The sequence below is a fragment of the Vidua macroura genome, chromosome 1 (genome assembly GCF_024509145.1).
Source record: "Vidua macroura isolate BioBank_ID:100142 chromosome 1, ASM2450914v1, whole genome shotgun sequence".
NCBI lineage: Eukaryota > Metazoa > Chordata > Aves > Passeriformes > Viduidae > Vidua > Vidua macroura.
Genome location: NC_071571.1, coordinates 84,757,642 through 84,782,936, shown reverse-complemented (window position 1 = coordinate 84,782,936; position 25,295 = coordinate 84,757,642). Strand labels below are relative to the sequence as shown.

At 37.9% G+C, this 25,295-nt stretch overlaps 1 protein-coding gene across 1 annotated transcript; it reads right to left on the bottom strand.

Moving 5' to 3' along the window:
* Nucleotides 1-2,219: 2,219 nt before the first annotated feature.
* On the bottom strand, nucleotides 2,220-23,962 carry SPATA48 (spermatogenesis associated 48). Its single transcript, XM_053976256.1, is given in 15 exon segments — nucleotides 2,220-2,286; nucleotides 3,064-3,163; nucleotides 4,567-4,570; nucleotides 13,297-13,405; nucleotides 13,942-13,980; nucleotides 15,126-15,195; nucleotides 15,967-16,038; nucleotides 16,041-16,102; nucleotides 17,427-17,503; nucleotides 21,732-21,774; nucleotides 21,776-21,817; nucleotides 21,819-21,993; nucleotides 21,996-22,019; nucleotides 22,022-22,117; nucleotides 23,569-23,962. Coding segments are annotated over 15 exon segments (1,374 nt in total).
* Nucleotides 23,963-25,295: the final 1,333 nt, after the last annotated feature.

Below are 25,295 nucleotides of genomic sequence, written 5' to 3'. Positions count from 1 at the left end.
ATTCCATAGTATTAGAATCAGCCCCCTAAAGATCAATGGTAGTAAATCTTCCTGAAGAGCTTCTCCAGCCTTTCTTGAACACAGACACACAAGCAAGACACACAGCTCACACACACAGCTGTTTCACAGCTAACGTGCACAGTACACGTGCAGACCTACCATGACCATGCCAAATGCTCTCAAGTACATAAGGCCCTGTGGTGCCTGAAAGTCATGCTGGAGATTTGGCTTTCAAGCCTTCTAAAAATACTTTGTTGGCACTGTCACCTCTGCTTTAGATGCCCAGTTCTCATGGCTGACACAGAACTGACCACAGACATTTATGTTCACTCACTCTCCACATAAAAAACATGGTTTTGACCTAGAGATAACTTTTGAAATCTTCAAAGCAACTTGCTTAAAGCTGCTTCTCAATCCTCTCAATAAATAAGAAATTTATTCTCTCTAATCAAACAAAATCTAGCACTATCTTAGATTAATTATGATGAAACCAATGGGTTTCCATGCAACCTGAGATGCAATTGGATTTGTATTTTTCAGGTAGCAATGGACACAAGACAAAATGACACATAAAGCATTCCTTCTTATGCAAAAGCTAAACAAATCTGCCAGAATTTAATTGCACTAAGGGGACTTTAAAACATAATTTTCTGTCTTCACCTTGGAATTACCTGGAAATAAAAATAGATTAAAAATACATCAATAAAGCTTGACATATAAAAACACTATGCATATTCAAAGATGAGAAAACCATATTTCTACTGTTTCATATCCTATACAATCCTGTTGACTTCAGAACACTTGACACTGGTGTACAGGATTTTGCTGCACATCCTGTGGGAGCACTGTGCAATAGAAGTACCATGCAGAAATGGTTGCATGCTGCCTGGTCTGTCTGATATTGCTGATACTTTTGACAGGAATACTTATTAGTCCAGGTTAGCAGTACACAAGAGACTCCATTTGATACCTATAGTTGTCTTCAGGACACTGACCATATGTTGCAGACAGAAGTTATAAAATATCTACCACATGCAATCACTTGATACTTTCTGAGAAATTATTACAACCATTGCTTGAGACTGAGCAAAGAGACAAAGGAGCCACCATTTCAAAAATGGTAAGGATGAGATCACACCCTAGATCAAAAGTACATGGATGCAAATTGTCTGACTCCAAATTATGGGAAAAATCTCTCTTCTCTTCACCTCTCCTCTACAGTCTAGTTTGACCCATGACCCCTGAAATTAGCAGGAATTCTTATAATTTATTTTATAAAGCGGAGGAATCAAATGTTAAGCATGTCTCTTTTATGGGCATTAGTAACTAATGTTGAGGGGAGATTCTCAGCATCCATCATAATTCTATATAGCAGTTTCATGAAGGACTAGAATGTTCTATCTTAGCTCAGTGAACACTAAGGACTATGGTCCCACTCCACAAGTACACCCATTACAATTTTGCTATCAGGGAAACTATATCCTCAGTGAAATGTACCATATAGGTACATTTACTCAGGGTAAGGGTAGCAAAACCTGCTCTGCAATCTCTGGATGTGATTATGCTCACTAGTTTATTCCTACACAACCTACTTCAAAAAGGTCAGGAGATTCTGTCCTGGTTCTGGAAAGTATCCATTAGCACAGAAGGAGAACCCTGTTCTTGCTATATATTAAAAATGAAGAAAATTCCTGCACTGTGAACTATACCCACAGTAACATCTGTGTAAAGTAAAAGGAACTGCTGTGTTTTCTTCAGATCACAGTGGCGCCTGTCATTTTTGCTCTTGAATTCTGGTACCCGAATGAAGTCTTTCAGTGATCTTTGCTAAGATGCATTTGCCTTTTTTTATTTGTCTGTGACATTTACAAGCAATTTAGAGTTGCATGAGACTGCTTTGAGTTCAGCTTTATCAGATTATGGAGACTTAGGACTTTGTTGCATCTTTCCATTCCCTGTCAACAGCAGCCCATAACTGCAGGTGACTGCCTATTTTCCAAGTATAACCACAGAGAAAAAGAGCAGAGGTAACTGGATGGAGGGCAGCAGAAAAGTAAGTCAGGACATTCATCAAAATGGTGAAACTCTTGACAAGGTGGACTCTTTAAAAACCATGCTGCTCTGTAAATCTCCTCAAGCCTTTTCTGGATACTTTTCACTGACAGTGCTGAAAAAAAGTGTGATGTGCTGTGAACAGAATCCTAAGTCAAATAAAAAGTTTAATTAGAAGATAAATTTCTCAGGAAAACATGGAAACTTGGAAGAGTGTCACGATATCCTAGATCACTATAGATAACAAGAAAACAACATAAAGCAAAAATCATAAAGGAGAGAGGAGAAACAAGTAGTTGCTAAGCTATTAGGGAGAAAGGCTAAGCCAGCATCAGAAGCTCTTAATGTTAAAAAAAGGAAAAGGATTTTTCAGCAATTTTGAAGTGCCCAGATCTTTTGAAATTAACAAGTTAAACATATAAATACTTGTATTGGCCCACATTTTTAATCAGCCTTGTTTGGAAGAGTAAGAGAGAATAAAGATTATTAATTCACTTCATGAGGCAGCCATGATAGTGATAGGGAGCTATCACTCCCTATTCACAATCACAGGGTCCCAGGCTACATCAGTGTGGTGGCATGGTATGACTTCACTTCTCATTGTCTTTTAATTGAACCCATCAATTTTTAACAACCATTTTTTCATAGCAAATACCTGTTTCTTAAGTCTGCCAAGACCAGTTGAGAAACTCCGCACAGTTTTCTTTTGGGAATTGATAACTTTGAAAAAAAATGAAGACATTTGTTAATTAAAAAAAAAAAATTAAAAGAAAAAAGAAAAAAAGTCCTTCCCAACACAATACAGTGTTCTAAAAAAATTCTAAAATCTCAAAAGGACTTCAGACTTTCAGCATGAAAATAATGTGGTGGGATCCAACCCCAACTGTTCTGTATTTTTTAAGCCAATAGAATGTCATGTGTAACATTTAATTGCTCTTTAACTAAATAAATGCAATTATGATTTTCCTTGTAATTTTTCTGAACAAGCTGAGAAATATGCCTCATACCTACCCATGCATTCCTACAATTACTGATGGGGCTGTTGATGGAAGATTAGAATTTGCTGGGTGAGTTGTTAACCAATGAACCTTGCCAGTGTATCCAGGAATATCTGGAATGCTAAAGGAAACAGTTAAAAGGGGGATGGGGGTGGAGAAAAGGTAAATTAAATGACTATAGGCTTGAAATATGACTTATAGATAAGTTCTAGAATGGATAGGGTTTATCAAAGATGGATGGGGTAAAATCTCTTAATAATAAAATGAGAAGTGCTTAGAATGTGTAAACTGTCATAGCTTCTTTAAAGTCAGAGAAACAATTTTATGATGATCTAGCTGATGATCTGGGCCAAAATCTCTGGTTAGACATTGCAAAGGTGAGCTCTTAAGAGAATTTTTTTTTCTTCAATCTGTTTAGGTTTAGTATCTGTATGCTATTCATGATTAGAAGCAACATTTAATCACAAAGAAAAAATGAAATCACAGAGTTTGCATAGAGCGCAAAAAGCAAGGAAATATTCTTTAAAATTGTGATACAGATTTAGCTCATATTTAGTTTCCAGCTTCAAATATTGAATTTACATAACAGACTTTAAGCCAACAGGTGTGATTTCTCATGGGTTAAAACAGAAATGATTTCCCAAATTATTCTAAGGTTCTCTAAATTTCCCTTAGAATTTATTAAGATGTAGTATTAACAACACTGCTTAGACACCAACTTAAATTCTAGTGTGAGTGAACCACTAAACTGAGACAGTATGCAGCACATCTTGGAAAACGAAAGCCTTTTGTTAATTCTGATGCTGTTTTAATGTGAAAATGAAAAGCAGAGTTCCTAAAGATATGGAATAAAAAAACCCCTCTACTTATCTGAAGCAGCACAAAGAAAATTTTGATAACAGTTGTTGCAAGATGAAGCAGAGATGGAGAAAATTAAAGAAAAAATAGGTAATAATATGAATTCAGATAATCCATGAGCATTAGAAATAAAACAGTATAAAACCTCAATATAGTACCTCTTTTTGCAACTCAAAGTTTTTCAGAGAATATCATCGATATTGTTCTGTATTGACATTTCAAAGTAGGACACTGCTGGATTATACAATTAAACATAGGACACACCTGAAGTATGCATATACATCCAGACTGCTCGTACACATGGAGGTAAAGGCTTACAAGCAGCTGTTTCATCTGCTGAATCAACTAAATGTTTGGCATTATACACCTCACCCCTGTTAGTAATTTGTGGATCTTCACACCATATAACTGATAGCAGTGCTTCCTTTCAAATAATTTCTCAAGTAAGCTTCATTTTCCCTGAACTCTGCATAAAAATAAACAATTTCTGCAATTATTAAGTGCATAGAGTTACTAGTATCATGCATGTATTACTAGTATCATGCAGCTGATGAGCTCCTTCTCTACAAGTAAGTTCAGCACGGGATGCACAAATGGACACATGTGAGAGATACAGTTTATGAGACTTTGTGTATCTCTGACTTTTGTAGTGGGAAACTTGGCTCTGAAATTCCTCACCAGAATAGCAGATGTAGTGACAAAAACTGTATCTAACTACCAGAGTTATAACACAGGACTCTGTATTTGGCATGGGAGCATTGGTGGTATATGCTGTAGTCCTTGCACCCATAGTTAGCAGAAGGACCACCTAATTCTCTATCTCAGTTTGGAGTAACCTTGCACTAACCCATACCTTCATACACTGCTACATTCCCTGTGCCATGCTCCAGTCTGCAACTCTCTGGAGAAGATGGCTTTGTAGAATCAGTACAGAGGTTTTGTAGCACTTGGGAAGCTTCTGCCTATAGGGAATCTCTAAGTAGTTGGCTGGGCAAGGAACAAATTTGCTCTCTGTCTTGACAGCAGCTGTGCAGGGGCAAAAAGTGGCTTGAAAATTTTTTACAGTAGTAGACCAAATTTTCAGAATTGGGCAAAATGGGTTGCATTCAAATTTGCTTTTTCATGTCAAAGTAGACAACTGTTAGGTTACGTGCACATTAGCTGACTCTGTAGAAAATTCTCTCTGTATATCAGGATCCCACCAAGGGACACAATGGATATTGGGTTGTTGTGACTGTAAGCACATGAATTCATCCAAAACTGAAAATATACCTGATACTACACTGAAGGAATCAGAAAAACTGTGAACCTAGTTTTATTACCCTGGTAATGGGCCACATAGCAAGACATGTTTGCCACATGTCATGAAATTCCAGTGATTTCCTTGGAAGTGTACGGGGGTCACAAAGTGAAGTAGATGACAACAAGAAGTCCTATAATAGCTTCCAGCATTTTATAAGCCTATTTGAAGTTAAAGCACATAATAATTATACTGTACTAATCATAATTTTATATAATATTAACTATTTCAATATTAATATAAACCACTTTTTATATGTTATATATTAATATTTATATATTAGTATATTAACTGTATTATTATACTGTTATATTATTGTAATTATAATAATATCATTATAACTATATAACTGTGAGGAATCTGATTGATAAAATCTTCTCACCTTTGAACCTTGCAAAAGGTGAAGAAAAGATAAAAGCATCATAATTGGGCAAATGTGACCCAAAAGTCAATCGGAGAAATGACCCAAGATGAAGACTTGTTCTAGAGTGTCTGTTAGAAACAACTGACAGAAGTAGGTACATTCATATTATGTGGGATGACTGTGGCTCTGTAAAAGAAGAGAGCTGAAGAGAGAGAAGCTAAAGGCACCAGGAAAGTAAGCAAGGTTACACTACAGTAAAGCAGCTGCTCTCCTGGGAACCTGCAGAGAAAATGCAAAACTGTGCTGCGGTTATGTAGGTGATAAAGCAGAAGAAACTGAGGTTAAAAAAGTACCCTTTTGTGTTTTCATGTTTTTGCTTTTTTGGATCATGCTGTCTAGCTCTTGTGTGCTTTCTCTGATGAGCTGCTAACCCATTGTTGTTGCTGAAGAAAACAACTAAGTGCCAGCCTACCACTGGGCAACACACAAAACTCCTCTGTGGTTATGCTGCCGTCATCAAGCTTTCTTTCTGTTACCATGACATCTTTCTTGTTCATACACTTCCTTGTTATCATCCTAGCAGCTCTTGGTCCCAACAGTAACAAATATATAGTGTTGACAGCTGAATCTGTGCAGGCACTAAGATTTTTCAAGTGAATTGTAGTGATTCTGACTGTCTCTGCATTGGTGTGCCTCTGCTTTTTATGTCCATAGAATCATAGAATCACTAAGTTTGGAAAGGACCTCTAAGATCTTCAGGTTCACTGTTAACCCAAGACTGCCAAGTCCACCCTAAACCATGTCCCCAAGTGCCACATCTACATGTCCTTCAAATATCTTCAGGGATGGTGACGACTCCTTCACTTCCCTGGGCAGCTATATTTTCTTGTCCTATTGCTTGTTACCTGGGAGAAGATCCTGACCCCCATCTGGCTTTTGGGTAGTTGTAAAGAGGGATAGGGTTCCCCCTGAGTCTCCTTTTCTCCAGGTTAAACAAACCCAGGTCCCTCTGCTGCTCCTCATAAGACTTGGTGCTCCAGACCCTTCACCAGCTTCTCTGGACATGCTCCAGCAACTCAGTGTCCTCTTTTAATGAGAGGCCCAGAACTGGACAGTGGATTTGAGGTGAAGCTTTACCATCTTGGGATGACTTTGTAGATTTTTATTTCCTGGCAATGATCAGGAAGATCAATGTGGACTTAATTTAGTAGGCCCTCCATACAGGTATTTAGAGCTATTTGAGATGCCTTAAGCTATCTGAGATAATTCCCTATGACACAGGACTCACAGGGGACACATAATGTTCAGAAGCAGCAGCTGGAAGTGATGGTCTAGAGTGCCTCCAGGGTATTGCATGCCCAGATTTGCCATGTAAATTCCACATTATCTGTTTGTATGGGAGTAAAATCTAAATTTCCCTCAAATAATCTGTAATTATTGAAAATCTTGAATCTAGCACTTCAGCTTGAACAATGGTGGTATCCAAGCTCTTTGTGCAAAAATTCCGTCTAGTGAGATACCCGGTAGATTCTTACCTTAACACTTACAAGCAAGAGTTCCTAACATCTTACTCTTTCTTATAAACACTCCTGTATAAATGCAATAGAACTAAATCACAATATGAAGTCATTATACCTCTTTTGGTTATTGCTATAATAAAATAGGCCTCTCAGATCTCACTCACAGTATTTAAAGCTCGCAACTGGTGTCCACCTCAAATTCTCTTCCAAATGTAACACATTTGTGCCCTTCTACATCCTTTTTGCCTTTGTGATCCTATTTGCCAATATGAACAAGCTATGGTAAAAATGTCTCAGGCACAATCCTGTGTCAGTAAAGTCATACACTCCCTTGAGTTGTGAAAGAATAAACCTAAGATTACTTGTGAAGACAAAACAAAGTGCTTTAATGCAGCACGACAGCATTCTGCGTTTCATTTCACACCCATCTCCCTTAGCCTTCAAAGCAGGATAGGGAACAACCATTAAAAATGGGTTTAGGGTTCCTGAAAAGATAAAAACATCAAATGGCAGCTCCCCCAAATATTTTGAATCATGTTGAACTGGAAAACTTTCTTTCTACAATTTCAAACAATTCTATTCTTCTTTCAAAAATTTTAGTCCTCCTTTGTAGTACGGGGTAATATTTTTCAGATGCAATAAAGCATTTAAAGACAGCAATAAAATCTCATTGGGAAAATGCCAAAGTAGGATATTTCAACACACAGTTGCCTCCACAACCCGCTGAATGAGTCAAACTGGTGAACCACTAAACAGGTATGTATGGTAGACAAGCTGTCAGCTTCTGAAGAAAGAATACTTTGTGAGAAAGCTCTACAGCCGCTCTTGGAAATGACTGTGCAAGGTGCAAGACAGCAGAGGGTCCTGTTCCCAGCCAATTGTGGCCTGTGAGGTTTCTGATAACTTGAATTTCCAAGGGATGCATGCACATAGACAGTTAGGAAATGACTACACTGAAGAAATATGCGAAGTCACTACAGATATATTGATGTGATAGTAACATTTTGCTCAATGTGCTTGAGAAACCATGAATAAAGGGTAATTTCAGAGAATATCTTTGTACAAGAACTGCAGGACTTGAAACACTTAGGACTTTGTCTTCCTAGCAATTGCATGTTTGCCATTTCAATCAAGTGCTTTTGATCAGATCCTGTTGTCTTCCTCACACACACAACTACTCTGGCACTGGACAGGTCACTTCAGCCTTGTCAGTCTGTACCTGTCAAAAACCAGTATTGTAACCTGTTTTACCAGTGTTCTGGCAATGCATTAGTTGATGTTTCAAAAGTGCTACTATGCAACTATCACTTCGTGAGAATGCACATGCATTGTGTAAGCACTGCCCTCTACTGTGGATTAGGAGTGCTGAGGAATGAGTAGAAAGTTTTGAAAAGCTGATGACTGGAATATTTTTTACTTGATTGAGGAGGCAGAAGCTTTTACTGTGGAACAAGAAAACATAATCACTGTCCTAACTGCTTTTGTCAAATGTCAAGGGGCAGATTTCAATAGGCACTGCAGTTAATCATGAAGTTGTTATGTTATAACACCAAAGACACACTAAAGAGAAAAGCACATGTCAGATATAGGAAATAAACCTGGATTGATGTGAACTGTTGCTGCATATGCTGGAATGCACTAAATGTGCTACACTATTACTACATTAAGTTCTATCAGCTCACTGAAGGTGTAAGGGAGCTCCAACAATACCAGGGAGAAGAGTTATTTGTGCCTGTCAGACCAGAGCCCAACCCCTGAATGCTACAGAGGAAATCCCCATCACCAAAGCGTGGGAGGCTTTTTTCCACTGACCCTTAAAACACCTGCAGAATCTAAAATACCACATAGAGCATAACCTTGTTTCAGTAGCTGATTGGGGATGAAGTCAACAGAGGAAAAAAGCTGGTGGCTAGAAGTGGAGTTATACAAAATAAAATATGCATATAAATATTTTAAGAAGAAAAGAACAGCGGATGATTATGTTGGAAACCCATATGATCCAATAAAAGCAGTTTCTCTACAGTTTTCAAAATTGTTGAATTCAAAATGCACTTCTAAATAAGAAAGACAGTATTTCAAAGTAGTTGTTAATAACAAGAAACAATTATTTGGGTCATTACTTATTTTCACTTTTTATAACATGACACCTCTCAAAAATGCTCAGAGAATTTATCAGTCTGAGCCTTCCTGGAAGTCACTGTAGCTCTGCTGCAAAATTTCCTCTGAAAGCACAATGTTTTTCCAGTATTTGGACTGTCCTCCTCGTCCTTGGTACGTATGTGGGTTGGAGCAGCAGTTAGACACAGGAGATCAGATTGTGGTGTTTGTGGCCAGATTTTCGCAGGAGCTTAGCGATCAACGTGCACCCAGAATGTGAGCTCTTTCAGAATTCTGGTTTTCATGTGTGGTTGCTGAGCTATTTTTGAAAGCCTGGTTAGCTGCACAGAACATACTCATTTAGCACTCAGTTGCTTATTTAACTAATATATGGATAGTTATGTGACATATGTAGCCAAATGCTGTATTAATCTTCCACAAAAAAATGAAAATTATAAGGAAATTATGAACAATCAAACTACTAAGAAACAAAGCAAAACATAACCAAGGAAAACAGACACAATCAATTCAGAGTTTAAAGTCTTGTAAAAGAAATCCTAGAGGTCTCAGTTCTACAAAATATGTGAACAGAATTTCAATCCTATCCCTGTTCAGGATATCTTGCTAAGCAGATACCTTTAACCCACTGATTCCAATGGAATTTACACTTAAGGGTTATGAAAAAACAAGAATGCAAATACAAGAGAGTTTAGAGTTGACAAACAAGTAGAGAAGGTAGGGAAAAAAAATGAAGGAAAAAAAAAGTATGCACAAAAAAATGGTGCACTTCAATATACCACAAAAGCCACTTGAGCCACAGGGCAACTGTTATCCAATATACCTAAGAAATCACACAAGCAACATACATTGAAAATACAAAAAAGTATCAGTGTATTCAACTTAGAACCTTGTTCATTAGTGGGATAAAAAGATAAGTTTCAAGCCTACACCACATGTGTTCTGACAATGTAGCCCACTCAGTGAAGCACTGAGCTGTAAAATGGAATTATAAGTTTTATAAAAAGTTTTATGAGCTCTCTTGGTGAAAGAGGACTGCATCAGAGAGAGATTTTCAGAATGCTCTTCCACAACAGCTTCCTAATTTTTTGACTGTTACTTAAAAAAAAAAAAAAATATTTCTTGTTACCCTTGGCAAAGAAATGGTAGAAGATTCCAGCTTTTAGGCATACATTGCAGCATATCTGGGGATGAAAAAGAGCAACAAGTTCATTCTAAAGCAAATTCAGGACTGCATATACAAACCATAGATATTAAGAATGATGCTACATTCCTGGGCTGGAACAGACCTCAAGAGACTATGCCAGTCATGATTTTCCCCAAAGACAGGTTTTAATGAAAGCCTGGAAGAGAAGGAGAAAAACTGAATTATGATCCAGGATTTTTGGTCACATGCAAAGATGAAGAGTCTGACTCAAATAGCACATCCATAGCTCTCTTTGGGCAATTTTCTCTGATCATTCTAGACTGCCACCAGATTACCCACACAGTTATTAATAAGTTCATACTCATAAATTTAGCACTTCAAGATGAATCGCCATGTTTATGACATGGCTTTTTACATGTGCTGAAAGCTCCCACAGTTATTCCATATCTGAACCACTGAGAAAAGCTGGATTACACATGATTGTGATTCCTAAATTTTCATTTTTACTTCAGCTTAATTTTTAAGAAGTATGACCATCACTTTTTCCTAATTAATATTATATGAGACCAAGTTTGAGCAAAAAAACTATTTTAAAAGCCTAAATATGAGAGTTCAGTTAAAAAAATAGCACATGCTTGGGCTCAGGATATGTGAAGTTTCATTCCTAACTGTGCTACAGAATCCCAATGGGAATTTGGTGAATGACCTTATCACGTTGCACCTGGATTTACACCTGCAAGACTTCCAAGTTGTATGGTAAGGACTTCAGAATATTATCTAAAGTACTGCATATATGCACAGCAGCTCTTCACAGCACTGATCTTGTATTAGGGGCTTTTAGGCTCAACTACAGCACAGGTCAAGACTTTTATCTTTCTTCTAATTCCTTAAGAAAAAAGAAGAAAAACAGAAGATGGTTTCCTGTTCTGCCAAAAGGAAGAGAGGGTGGGTGCAAGGCTAACATAAAAAAACATGCCCAGGTTCACCACTCTTCCTGTTTGTCTCTGCAGCTACATGACAGATGACTCTTAGTTACTTTCAGCTCTGCTAATAATTTGAATGGCAACCACTTTCTTGCATGGTTTGGGGAAGAACAGTGTCTCACTCTGGAGTAATGCCCAGGCACTGATGCTGTTGCCCAAGTGCTGCAAGCAGGAAGTGCTGCTGCTACTCTGTGAGAGTGAAAGTGACTATTTACTAAGAGAGCTTTATACTTTATACTTACAAATCATATTTAGACTTCTCAATCCAAAGTATATATCTGACTTTTCAAGGATTTTGGTTGAGTTTAACGGCCTTTACACAACTTTCCAAAACTACTGGTGAACACACAAAATGAGAAAAACAAATTATAAGCAAAGTTTTATGCCTTCTGACTTCTTTCTTCTGCTCAAAATCATAGCAATCTTGATGTCTGACAGTCATGGATGGACAATAAGTGTGAAAAATTAATAAAATTTTACACATGGAATTGAGTTTTTCAGAACTTAGTTTTTGTGAACTTTGAGATGTCAGAATCTTTTAAATCTCAGAGATCTTGGTCTCCCTGTTGCCAGAAATCAATGAAATCCATATCCTCACTCACTAAAGAAACAGAAAAATGAGATGCAGCATTCCAGCGAAGGCAAAACAGAATCACTTGCTCACACTTACAAACCTTCCATGATACCATGTGATGCAAATAGTCCCAGATAGGATGTCTGCCTGCAGCAGAGTGCACACATCTGCTTCTCTTCTTCAAAGTTCGACCATAACAGCAGTACAACCTAGCAGAACTAAGGGTTAACGACTCTGTAACTTCACTGCAACCCAGACATCTCTGTTTAGTGCTACATTGTATTCTTTTTGTGCTGTATTTTGAAAGCACAGTCATTTCTCAATAATCATTTTAAACTCTTTTTGTCATAATTCAAGCAGAATTGTTAGATGCAGGCTCTGAGAAACCAGATGACTTGTGCAGAAGGTGAGATAAAATAACCAGAAGGGTGCATTATGTCATAAAAGCTTGGTATTAATAGTTTGCAGTAATATGGATGAAATATGATGACCTTACAATAATTAGCATCTCACTTTAACTGTGAACCTGCTGCTGTGTGAAGAATGATGTGCTGTTCTCCACACAGGTAACAGCATCTGATGCACTGCAAAAGGATATATATTCACCCCGAAATAGATGTAAGAAACATAAATGAACAGATCTAAGTTGTAGCTCAAAAATTCCAGCTACACACGAGGCAGTTCCCAACAACCAGGAGTGTTTAGCACATGATCTGACCGTGAGTAATACCTGGCATCAAGTCTTTTCTTGAGGGAGGGGAGGGCAATACTTCTACAGCTTCTGACCCTCTGCTTTACCCAGGGAAGTATCCTTTCTGCACTTTTCTCACTAATGTGAACTGGGGAAGACCATTTCAAGGACATACAGGAAAGGCTGATGCAAACAGAAATTCTGTTTAAATAAAAAAAAAACCAGTCTAGTTCCTCTTTTGTTTTACTATTTTAATTCTTATCATTAAGCTATTACTTTTACCATTTTCCTTTCTCAAAAGTTTGCAAATAAGCACTTAATATCAGCTCAAGCTACCAAAGACAGGTTTAGGAATGGCTTAAAGTGAAAATCTTCAAAGTTAATGATCTAGCTAAAAGTGTAGTTTTCTAATAGCATTCAGGGAGCTTTTGCACACTCAAAGGCCATCTAGTGACTAAAGTGAACAATCACACACTTTTGACATGGCAATATTCAAATCATATTACTCATCAAACATGTAACAGACCATTAATATTAAAGAACGGGAAACATTTGAAGTATGAAAGTTTGGTATAATTTGAAAATAAACGTTTCCATTCTTTTCATCCAAGATCAGATTTTTAACAGTTTTTTCCCTTTTCCCAAGTAACAAGAATGCAAGAGGCAGTGTCAAAATCATGCTAAGAAGTGAAACATAGTGTGTAGTGCTTGTGCAGTGAGGTTTGGAAATCTGAACATGGTTAAATGGGACTAAGTCTACACCAGCACTATCTTCAAAATTTACTGCACCAACACAGCAGATAAAAAGTAAATCAAAGACATGTACATTATTCATAAGACAGCTGGTGGAGGCAGCTGAACCATACACTGCATGCTCCAAAATTCTAGTTATTTATTAAAATGGTCCACAAGAAAAAAACAGAGAGATGAACAGCCCTGTGTGCTTGGCATATCCCAAGATGAAAACAATCATCTGCTGAACTTGCAGCACATAACAAATGACAGCTCTAATACATATGTTCAGAGAGGCCTGGGGAAAAATGGAAATGAGATAGAAATGTTTCACCTCTCGTCCTTTTGGCTATTCTTGTGATCAGACTGGGATACTCTTACAAAGTGGACATAACAGATTCTGAGTTCTAGTTTACAGGTAAAAATTTGGAGATACTCACAAGCAAAGGAGACTCAGCATACATTCTCCTCTAGCACCAGAAAATGCCTTAAGATTAAATAACAAAGTCCAGCTACAATTCTTGTTTCAGAAAATGAGAGAGAGACTGCTTGGGCTTAATCAAAAATGAAAAAAGTTGAAACAACCCAGGGACGCTGTACTTACATATACAAAGGGATATGACAGGTTTGAGAGCTTTGGCTTACACTTTTAAATACAAAATGGATAATTTTTTTTTTTTTTCACCAGACAGAATATTCTGATAGAATGTTTATGAGGTCCCAAAAGACAGGTGGTGACAAGCCAAAGTTTTGCTCTTGGAATAATGCAGTGCTCATTTGAATTTGGTAAAAGACTGTGGCAAATTATTAGTTTGGCATATATGCTAAATGAACCAGCTCAGCAGGCAGAATCTTATCTTTTAACCTCTTCTGATACTAGGACTTCAGTAAATTTCATAGGACAGTACAAGCAAGTTTTCTTTAAAATTTAACTACTTCCCTTCAAACAACACTTATTTCATTGAGTTCTTGAGAACACAGGAAAATTTAACATCAGGTCTGAATTTCTCTCTTGGTCTGTTCCTGCAAGCAGCTCTCACTGTCCACAACTATATTGATTTGAAAAATCGTCATTCAAGAAACCATTATAGCATTATCTATCTATCTATCTATCTATCTATCTATCTATCTATCTATCTATCTATCTACCTATGCTTTTCTTCCACCTTGTTGAGGTACCTGTCTCCCCCACTGCATGCCTGACTCTGCCCAGAAACTCACCTATCCATTGAGTTTGCCTGAGCAAACCTTGTGGCTCATAGTCTGGAAGGGAGACATATTCTTATTTTTCTATCATACTTTGACCAACTTTTTTTCTTTGTCTCGACTTAGCTCCTATTTGACCCCTTTTAAGACTTCTGTGACCTTTTCCTGGACTCATCTAAAATGATTCACTCTGAGATAGATTTGAATAGGTGAAATACAGAGTAAATAAAAGATGCCAATGCAGAAGTGATAGTTTTGGACAGACAGCAAAAACCCCCTTGAGTTTATGCGTGGGTATGATTACCATGGTGTTTTCATAGATGTCATGTCTTAATGCAAACATCAGATGTATGAAATCATGACAATCATTCCCTTTACATGTTTCTTCTGTTCTGCTTTTTATATTTAACTCTCTCACAGGAGAAACACGCAGAAAATATTTTTGATATGGTTATTAACGGAATATATGAACTTCTCTAGTTACAGAATGATGCTGAATTTATTATTCTGAGATAATTAACTGTCCACAGACTTCGTACAAGGACTGTTCAGACAATTCCAATATTCATAAAACCTGAAATTTACAAATCACCAGATCTCTGCAGAGAGGTAAAAGATCTTGTTTGAAATCTGTTCCAGAAGCCTCCGACAACCTAAAATCATAATTACATGCTTCTTGTGTACAACATTAGCTAATTAATCTGACTTAATAGATTTTTCAGGCAGCAATCAAAACCTGAATTTTAGTTTATTAAAGATAAGAATTGTTACAGTTAAAAATCATAAGTAAACTAACAATGTGAGATTTGTTAAGGTAGAGCATCATTCTTATGAACCAATTTTTCATCAATATCCTTGTACTCTGTTTTGACATTCTGCATGCATGTTGCATGTCTTCTGTATCAATTTACAAGGAGGGCCAGGGAAAAAATATGAAATGTGAAATGATATGAGGCAGTTACTGGCATGTGGTGGTAGCCTTTAATGCGCACTTGAAACTATTTTTACTTGAAAATATTTTTGTGCGTTTATGTGTATGACCTACACAAAATTTAGGCTCCCTTTCATTAGCAAACCTAAAAACGATTAGAAAGAAATTGTTCACTGACTTGGTGAACATTGGTGACTTAATATCAGCTCAAGCTACCAAAGACAGGTTTAGGAATGGCTTAAAGTGAAAATTTGCAAAGTTAATGATCTAGCTAAAAGTGTAGTTTTCTAATAGCATTCAGGGAGCTTTTGCACACTCAAAGGCCATCTAGTGACTAAAGTGAACAATCACACACTTTTGACATGGCAATATTCAAATCATATTACTCATCAAACATGTAACAGACCATTAATATTAAAGAACGGGAAACATTTGAAGTATGAAAGTTTGGTATAATTTGAAAATAAACGTTTCCATTCTTTTCATCCAAGATCAGAATTATTTTAGGTTTGGGATTGTATCTTCTTTTTGTGAAATAGTGGGAAACAGGATCATCCAACATCTCCCTGTTGATTTTGGAGGCTGTATTTTGGAAGAAAACATATTATCCCAAGGAACTCCTTTGTAAGCTCTAGATCAACAAGTTTTAAAAAAAGTAGAGAAAAAGTTCCCATATAATCATTAATGAATTACACTGGTAGATACATAATAAGGACTATGTGATGTAGATGTAGAAAGTAACAAAAGTAGACTTCTTTTTTTTAATGGGAAATGAAAAGCCTGGGATTATATGCTGCTTGCTGGGAAACAAGTAGTTATTGCACAGTTTCACAGGATTATCTTCTTTTAAATGGTCTCACTCACTAAGTGAAAGATGTAGCTTCTCCTCCAATAAGCTTACAGTGGTGAAGGGATTTATTTTGTCTGAACTTGAATAATTAGTTAAGTGAGAGGAGACATAAGTAGAGACTGGACACCAGGCACATCATGCCCCTGACAGGTGCTGAAGACAGATGTACATCATGCCCTTTTGGAAACTACAGTTTCTCTTCACTGTCTACAGGGGAAGTGGAGATGAAAGGCACAAATTGGATACAACCTTCTAGATAACTAAATTAATGAGATTAATCCTATGCTAAATACCATTAAACAGCAGAAATTCTGATTGCTAGAAAATTTTTTGTAGTCTTATATGTTCTGCTACCTAAAGGTAGTAGAAGCATTTTTGCTTCTTTAGTAGCAAAAAGAAGATAAAAAAATGAAGTAAAACAAAAGCAAAAACTGTTTTAAAACTAAATGATAGCTCACTGTTAGTATTTGACTTGTAGGCACTGTGCATTGTTTTCGACCCCTTATATTTTAAAATTAGGAGTACTAACTTTAGTGGGCCTAGCAACAGTTAATGACAAATAAAATATTTTCAAATAACTCTTCCAGATTCCTTCATTTAATTCTTTGGTTAATTACTCTATTTCTCTTTATATACAGAAGATAAAGATAACCTATTAACATGATTTCTTGCCTCTCTTTTAGTATTTTGAAAGAAAAGGCTACAAATTACTCCCTGAATACTACTTGTAACTAAGCATAAACCCTACCAGTTTATATTGGAGAGGACATGCATGGGGAAAAAAAGTAACAGAAAAAAACCCTAGAGTTGTTGAATTAACAATGAAATCATTCTGCTATTGGGCAAGGAAAAGCAAATGCAAAGTGAAATACTTAACTGTAGCCATGATAAATAATCTAACCCTTAGGGAAAACACAGTTGTTTTATTCAATGGCAATCGGCTTTAAAGATATTGTTTCAAGTTTTTTACATTATTTCCAGATGGCCTATTAGCTTATTAGGCAGTATGCTATTACACAATTCATTGTTTTATGGGTATTTAATAGCACAGATATTTTTGAATATGCTGTAGACCATTTTTCACAGAATCACAAAATAATCTGACTTGGAAGGATCCTCAGGGATCATCGAGTCCAATTCCTGGCCGTGTACAGGACCATAACCAAGAGTCACACCATACACCTGAGAACATTGTCCAAATACTTCTTGAACTCTCTCAGGCTTGGTGCTGTGACCACTTCCCTGGGGAGCCTGTTCCACTGCCCAGCCATGCTCTGGGTGAAGAACCTTTGTCTAATATCCAACCTAAACCTCCCCTGACACACCTTCAGGCCATTCCCTCAGGTCCTGTCACTGGTCACCACAGAGAAGAGATCAGTGCCTGCCCCTTGCCTTCCTCTCATGAGGAAGTTGTAACTGCAGTGAGGTCTCCCTTCAGTCTGCTCTCCTTCAGGCTGAACAGACCAAGTGACCTCAGCTTCTCCTCATACAGCTTCCCCTCTAGACTCTTCACCATCCTTGTTGTCCTCCTTTGGACACTCTCTAATAGTTTAATGTCTTTTTTATATTGTTTTTTTATATTGTTGCTCCCAAAACTGCCCCCAGCACTCAAGGGGGGGTCACCTCTGTGCAGAGCAGAGCAGAGCAGAGCAGAGCAGAACAATCCTCTCCCTTGCTAGGCTGGCAATGCTGTGCCTGATGCAGCCCAGGACACTCCTGACCCTCCTGGCTGCCAGGGCACTGCTGACTCATGGTCAACTTGCCATCAAACAGGACCCCCAGTTTCCTTTCCATGGCACAGCTTTCCAGCATCTCATTCCCCAGTCTGTTCATACAACCAGAGTGCAGATTCCATCACTTTCCCTTGTTGAACTTAATTTGGCTGGTCATTGTTCAGACATCTAATTTGTCAAGGTCTGAATGTCTGCAAATAGTTCATTTGTTGTTTTTCAAGTTGCACATTTCTTTACACTTTACTTTTTTTTTGCTTCTGATTAAACTTTCTTCTTTCTATTTCTACAGGCAGTCAAAACTTTTAACTTATTAAGTACCTAAGTACTGTTGAAGGTAATTTTCTATCAATATTTGAAATGGAAAAGAGGCTGGAATCCTATCTTGAGATACCTCTCAGTCAATGTGATGATTACTTCTCCAGAGTAATGATTACTGTGGAGAAAATGCTTACTGCTTCAGCAGAGGAACCACTGGGAAAGGAACTCTTCCTATATAAAGGCCACAGGGAAATTAATATAATGTGACCACAACTATTTCAGGAAGTTCTGCATGAAATTCTCCAACCGAGCCTCTTAAAGATACAGTAGAAGGAAGATAAGATCTTCTCATGGATAAATAATTGGTTAGAAGATCACAGATAGAAGGAAGGGATAAATAAGCAGTTTTCCAGGTGGGTAGAGACCACTGGTAGAGAGACCTCCAGACAGCCATTTTGGGCCTAGGACATTTTTGCCTAACATATTCACAAATTAGCTGTAAGTAGGGAGCTGGAATGTTAAGTGATGTGCTCAAAAAGCAAATGTATATATTCATGAAGAGAAATCTGTGAATCCATGACTATTAAAACACACAGTGTCCTCGTTATGAATCCCTGATCAACAAATCATCACATGATTGGAAAATATTTGGAGGAAGGATGATGACTTTACTAACTATCCAGAGTCTTGGCTGAAATGCTGGACTACACTGGCTTTTGGAGAAATTCAAATATCTAGTAGCAGCACAAGTAAACTATTTATTACCTTAAAAAAAGATTACTACCAAGTCTATAAGTTAACTCTATAGTTTTTCCATTTCTCATTTCCCAACTTTGGAGAAAACTGTCTTCAGATGTGTTAGCTTCCAGAAGGGGCAAGAAATCATCTCTGCTCTTCATCAGATTTGTCAGATAACCTGGTTCATTCTGCAATCCCCAAAACCTCTGTCTTAAGACCTACAAAATAGAATAATATTTACAAACTGGGCAGGGGGACTTCATCACCAGGTCCCCAGTACAACACCTGTATGGTCAAATTCTGAGCTCGTCCTCCTCCTAATCACTGCAAAGAAAACTTGAGACCACAGAGACAAAGGGTAGAAAATTCTGTTGTCATATGAGTGAGAGGAGGGGACTCCACAGGCAAACACTCTTGAGGTCTGGTCTTCTAGCACGGAGCACCTCCCCTGTATGGACTGAGAATATATGGAGAATAGTTTCTCAGCTGTTGTCCTTTCTCTGATTCTTCAGTCTTAGAACAACCTTCTTCATCAGCTTCTCACATTTGCATTGCTATTACAGAGCTTCAGAGTTTGCTTTGCTCAGTAGTTGCAAAAGACTGCTAGAAAAGTTCAAAGTTGTGGACTGCCAAAGCCACAGTGCTACATCTTCTCACAATAACTCCTGTCTGCTGCAGACGTTTTATATACCACAGCTCATCTGTCTCAAAGGCTGCTTCTCTCTCTTTTTTTATGTTCATCCCAGACACAGTGGAGAAAGTGACTGTAGAATTTGCTTACAAAATGCCTGACTGATTTATCTTTCAGCACAACTTCCCCAAATGACTTAGCTGTGGAATGTCTTGGGACCGGTATCTAGAAAGGTTAGCAACTTAGATCACATGCCTGGGGACTGGTAGTTGGGCTCTGAATCATACAGCTAAAATCTGCAATTTGTTTATGCAGTCTCATTAAAAATAGTACCTAAAAACTCATCTACTTTTTATATCAATATTTACACATTTGAAGTTAATACCTCAGCATCACAGAAAAACTTGTAAATGCATACTAGGTTTGGAAGATCACTTAGACCACTTCCTTAAGAAATTTATGCTGCAATATATCTGTTTCAAGGTTTATCCCTGAGTTCAGTTTGACTTTTCCTGACAACTTCAGCAGGGTCAGCATTTTAGTCTAATAGTGAACTTTCCTGAACAAAGTAACATCAGAAAGCCACCAGACAGTTTCTATCAGCTTCCTAGAACTTCTGGCCATTTCAGAGCACTTTCTTGACTGTAACCCAGATTACTGACTTGATGTCGTTCAGTTTCAGATTTTGTCTGTGTTCATTTCAGGTGTGTCTTTATGTGTCAGAGTATGTCTCTCTCTACCTGCTTTTCTTTGCACTGGAAAAATTACTGGGCAGATAAAATTGCTTATCTCAAATCTTCTTTCCCCTTGACTTTTCCAGAGGCTTGCAGAAAAAAAACCCCAGCTGAACCTTTCTGACTGATGTCTGCGGTCTAATTTTCATATGTAAATGAAGAAAACAGTAAATGAAAAATAAGAGTGAAAATGACATGGTATGGGCAAGAAAAAAAAAAAGAAAATTATGTAGTTTATTTTTTATCCCTTGTGGTTTCCTTACAGTTCTTTTATATGGCTGCAGTAAGCAAGAAGTGATTTAAAATGCAAAGCTTGAAGACAGAAACCGGGAACCAAAACCACTGCCAGAATTTATGGTACTTAGAGACTTTTTGATGACAATAACATACATAAAGTATTGTTAACTGTGCAGTAACTGCACTCTTTCATAGCAAAATGGAACTAGGAGTTTATTTACATTTTGCTACCATGTTCTAAGAAATGCCTCCCCTCATCTATGAGCATGTAGCATGAGATACCACAAAATTTTGTTCTAGCTATAATGAGCATTTCTTGATGAAAGTCCCTGAAATTAACTTTAAATATATTGCTTATTGTTAATTATGTCCATCCTTATAAGTCCTGGGCAAGTATTTTTGCTTTCCACAATTTTTATCAGAAAATTCTGAAACCATCAAGCCAATTTTACTTTATGTTATAAGGAATGAATTTCCATTTTTGTGCTACAATCACTACAAAATAATCAGACTCAAATTTATCTGTAAGACACTGATATAAAATAAGAGGGTAATGTGGTACTTTGACCAATATGTGATAGCAATCTTCAAAAACTTCTGTTCTCTGATCAGCCAGACACTGGAACAGGTCTCTAAATGTGCTGCACTGCAACTTGTCAGGAAATACTAAAGTACACAGAAATATTCAGGGGGTTTCCTAACTTTGGAGTGATTTGGTTTTCTTAGCTTGCATTAAAGTAGGTGTTCATTAGAACTATGGAAATAACTTCACATTTTACATAAACAGATTTTTTAAAAAAACCAATAATTACCTTCGGAGTTGTTTGGGGTTTTTTTAGCAATAGAATTCTCATTAGAATTTGCTGACTGGTACCTCTTTGCTACAGCAGGAACAATGAATCATATAAACACTCTACTGCAGTTGTTATATTTACTTCAAATGTCCAGGACAAATGTATTTTACAAGATTGTTCCTTTAGGATATGGGGGAATGGAGTTCAGAAACTCTATTTATTTGTTAAGCACCACCAGTTTCTTCAATGATTAATAAAATAGTTTACTTTACCTCTGAGTCATACCCTGGACTTCCCCCTTCTGTCCTGGCTGGTTTCCTCCAGGAGGTCTCCCATGGTCAGGCTGGGCTCTCTCACCTGTGGTGGGAATGCTGCTGAGGTTTCCTATCGCTGCAGTCTGCCAGGGATTCAATAGCTCTTCCAACACTGGGCAGCTGTTCAGCATCTGCTGCTGGACTCACAAAACCTGAGCAGGGATCATCTATTAAAGGCACAACATCCTGGTGTGGAAATAAAGGCTAATTTACCCCTACTGGAGGGGCAATAGATAGAATTTAAGGAAATAATTACTGTTCTCTCTTCAAAGCTGGCAAAACTGTGATTGCTTTCAAGACCCCTCATAACAGACATACACATCTTTTTCAACAGACTTGGATACCATTGATGATCATCTTGTAAATTGGTTCAACTGGCAAAGCAGTTGAGGACTTTCCAAAGGCACTTTCTTGCCTTTCAGATCCGTCAGAAAAGAGTAATTCTCTTCTATTTTCCTTGTGTGCAGAAAACTTAAAAGATGCAACTTGATCCTGTTTCTCCAAGATTCTGAAGTCCCAGCCAATAAATCACAGTAAAAGCAGAGACCGTTCTCCAGAAAAAAATAGTGAATAGAAGAGCATGGCAGTGTTCAAATACTGAATTCTTTCCTGAAAAGAGTTTTATCAAGTATGGCACAGAAAGGATATGGCCATTGCATGCTCAGTTTTTTTCTGTTGTTTGGTAATGATGGAAAACACCTCTTAATGAAACTTCTCCTGGTGTTAAACTTAGTTCATGCCTACCACTGTAATGTAGTCCTTCAAGAGGACACACACAACAAATTGTAGTGACATCTGAGAATGTTTTATATGCAGTGTGGGCACTGTAAGGCTAAGCCAACACACTGAAAACACTGAACTTTGATACATAGTGTGTTCAGTTTCTATCATAACTCTACAGTTATCTGAGTGAAAAAAAAAACTTCCAAAATTTGACTTCTACCAGTAACAAGCCTTTAAAATGCCATACTGGGGTCTGCATTTACTGACTCTCAGTAATTTCCATATTAAATACAATCAGTTTCACGCTAGAAATTACATTCAGTGGTGCAGATTGACTTTTTCCTCCCTACCTTCTTACCTCCTCCTGGAAAGCTTTAGAAAGAGATGACAGGAGAGGTAAAGACATGGGACCTAGGTAAGGCACAGGATGGAATACATCACAAGGATGACTCTTGTTTTGTTGCATGCATCTTGTAGAATGAAAAGCCATTTAACCTGTCTTGGATTTTATTGACAGGGATTCTATCCTGTTTATCCCAGTAAGTGAATTTGCCAAGGAAGGCTGAATTATTTCTGTTGTCAACATTGTGAAGTGATCCATGCCTAAAGAAGCACATGGATGAATTGGTTTTGTGTCTAAGCTAGTCCTCTCTGCTATGTCTGCATTTTACTTTTCTTCAGGATTCCTGTGGATCATTCTTGATTCTTTGACATAAACAACTGTTTTCATTCTCTGGAAAAGTAACAATATACCAAATATTCCAATAAAATGATATTTTTTCCGTCAGACATTGTTTGCTCCCTACAGAATTCCTCGTGTCTCTCCCCTCTTTTTCTTCCCTCCGTCTTTCAGAAAACCCCTTCTCTACTGCAGCACAGACTGTAAATACTCGAATGCCTCAGGAGCATGCAAATGCCCACTTGAGTTGTCTTTTTGTAGTAGTGCAACGAAGATGGAGCAGCAGAACTATGGATGCCCACGACAGTGTCTGGTTTAGCACTTCAGTTCTTTGGCTCTGCAAACAGAACTTCCTTGGTTTCTACTTTTTTTAAGGAAGAGCTGCAGGGAGCACAGTTCCTTGCGCCTCTGGCCGGGCGCAGTCGGCGCTGCCGCAAGCCTGACTGCTTCAGATGAGCTGCCCCTGGAGCGGGCACGGGTTGGGATACGGTAACTAAACCCAGCGGCGGGACGGTTTTGGATGGCGCCCCGGCGGCAGCAGCAGCAGATGTTTCCCCGGGGTTTGAGGATGTGAAAGTCTCGCCTGCTCCCCTCCCCTGTTTTCGGCCAGAGGTGAAGCGCAGAGCTGGGCGCTGCGGCCGGGAAAGCCCCACGGACGCCTCCGCCCGGGCAGCTCCAGGGCAGGGAAGGACGATGTGCCCGCCCTGAGGTGCCTGGCGGGGCGCGGGGCCACCTCCCGGGCCACCTCCTGCTCCTTCACCTTCTCCTCCTCTTCCTCCTGCCCACCCTCTTTGCAGCATGGCAGCTGTAAGTTGGTGTTGCTGTCTGGGACATGCTGTTCCATAATACAGGAGCTTTCCCCTGTGGGTTTTGTTTTACACCTGCCGGCGCTTTACCCATCTATGCTCACCCAGCGGGATTGAACCTCCTTTCCATGTACGAATTTGCAGATGGATGCCGGAAAGCTAAAGGATTATCTGAGTTGATTCCTTTCCCACACAAAAATGAGCAGAGTGCTGCAGAGACGGGTGTTTCCCCTTCCCATGTGCCAAAGAAGTTGCATGCCAGGGTGGGGGTAATAGTCTCTGCTTCCTAGTGAGGTTTTGAAATTGGAACATAGTAAATTGCTTCAGCTTTCTGGTAGCATTAAACTAGGTTATTTAATTAATGTACATAGATGCTGGATCTTCTTATTCTACGGTCTGGTTGTGATCACAGATGAAATTCAAAGTTCTACTTTCTGACAAAAGGGGAGTATGCAGTATTTTAGTACATAGTCACTAAAACACCAGAGTATTTATTCTGCCTTTGGTTTGAGTAGGCATAAAAGACTTTGTCTGCTCCAGAAAAGACACTTCCATTTGATTGCACTGGAGTGTTATTTGTACAATCTGCGTCTCAGATTGATGTAAAGAACATGAGACTATTAATTTTGGTTTGTTTATTTGTTGGAGGTTTTTTTTTTTTTTTTTTTTTTTTTTTTTTTTTTGATTTTGTTTGTTTTGGGGTTCCCCCCCCTCCCTTTTTTTTTTTTTTTTTTTTTTTGATTTTGTTTGTTTTGGGGTTCCCCCCCCTCCCTTTTTTTTTTTTTTTTTAAACTTACTAATGTTGACAGTTTTGGCATTATATTTTACTCTAACTGATTAATTAAACTTTTTGAGGACAATGTGGAGCATGTTTCTTGAAGTGTCTTAATTACATTTGCATTTTCTGAGCCATCTAAAGGAAGTTTTGGTCTTACTGAACAGATACAGCATTTTTAACTATGGCATGTTATATGATAAAGAAGATTCTTTTTTGAACTTAGGAAACACATGAGTGGTGTAGCTGTCAGAAAGAAAATATAAAGATCCATTTGCAAAACATAATACAGTTTATAACTTGCAGACTTTTTGTCTAAAGGGTCATACTTAAATATTTGAGACAGATTGGAAACTCAAATTATTTCCCCTGTATGACTGTAAAACTACAAGTAATAGATATAGTAATATTTCTGCACAGCACTTACCATGAATAGGCAGTTTAGAAATGCCAGCTGTCATTAAAATACTTGTATCTAGAAAACCAATCTTCACTATTAGCATGCTTGAGAAAAATAATTTAAGTAAATATAATTGCTATTTATATAATCTT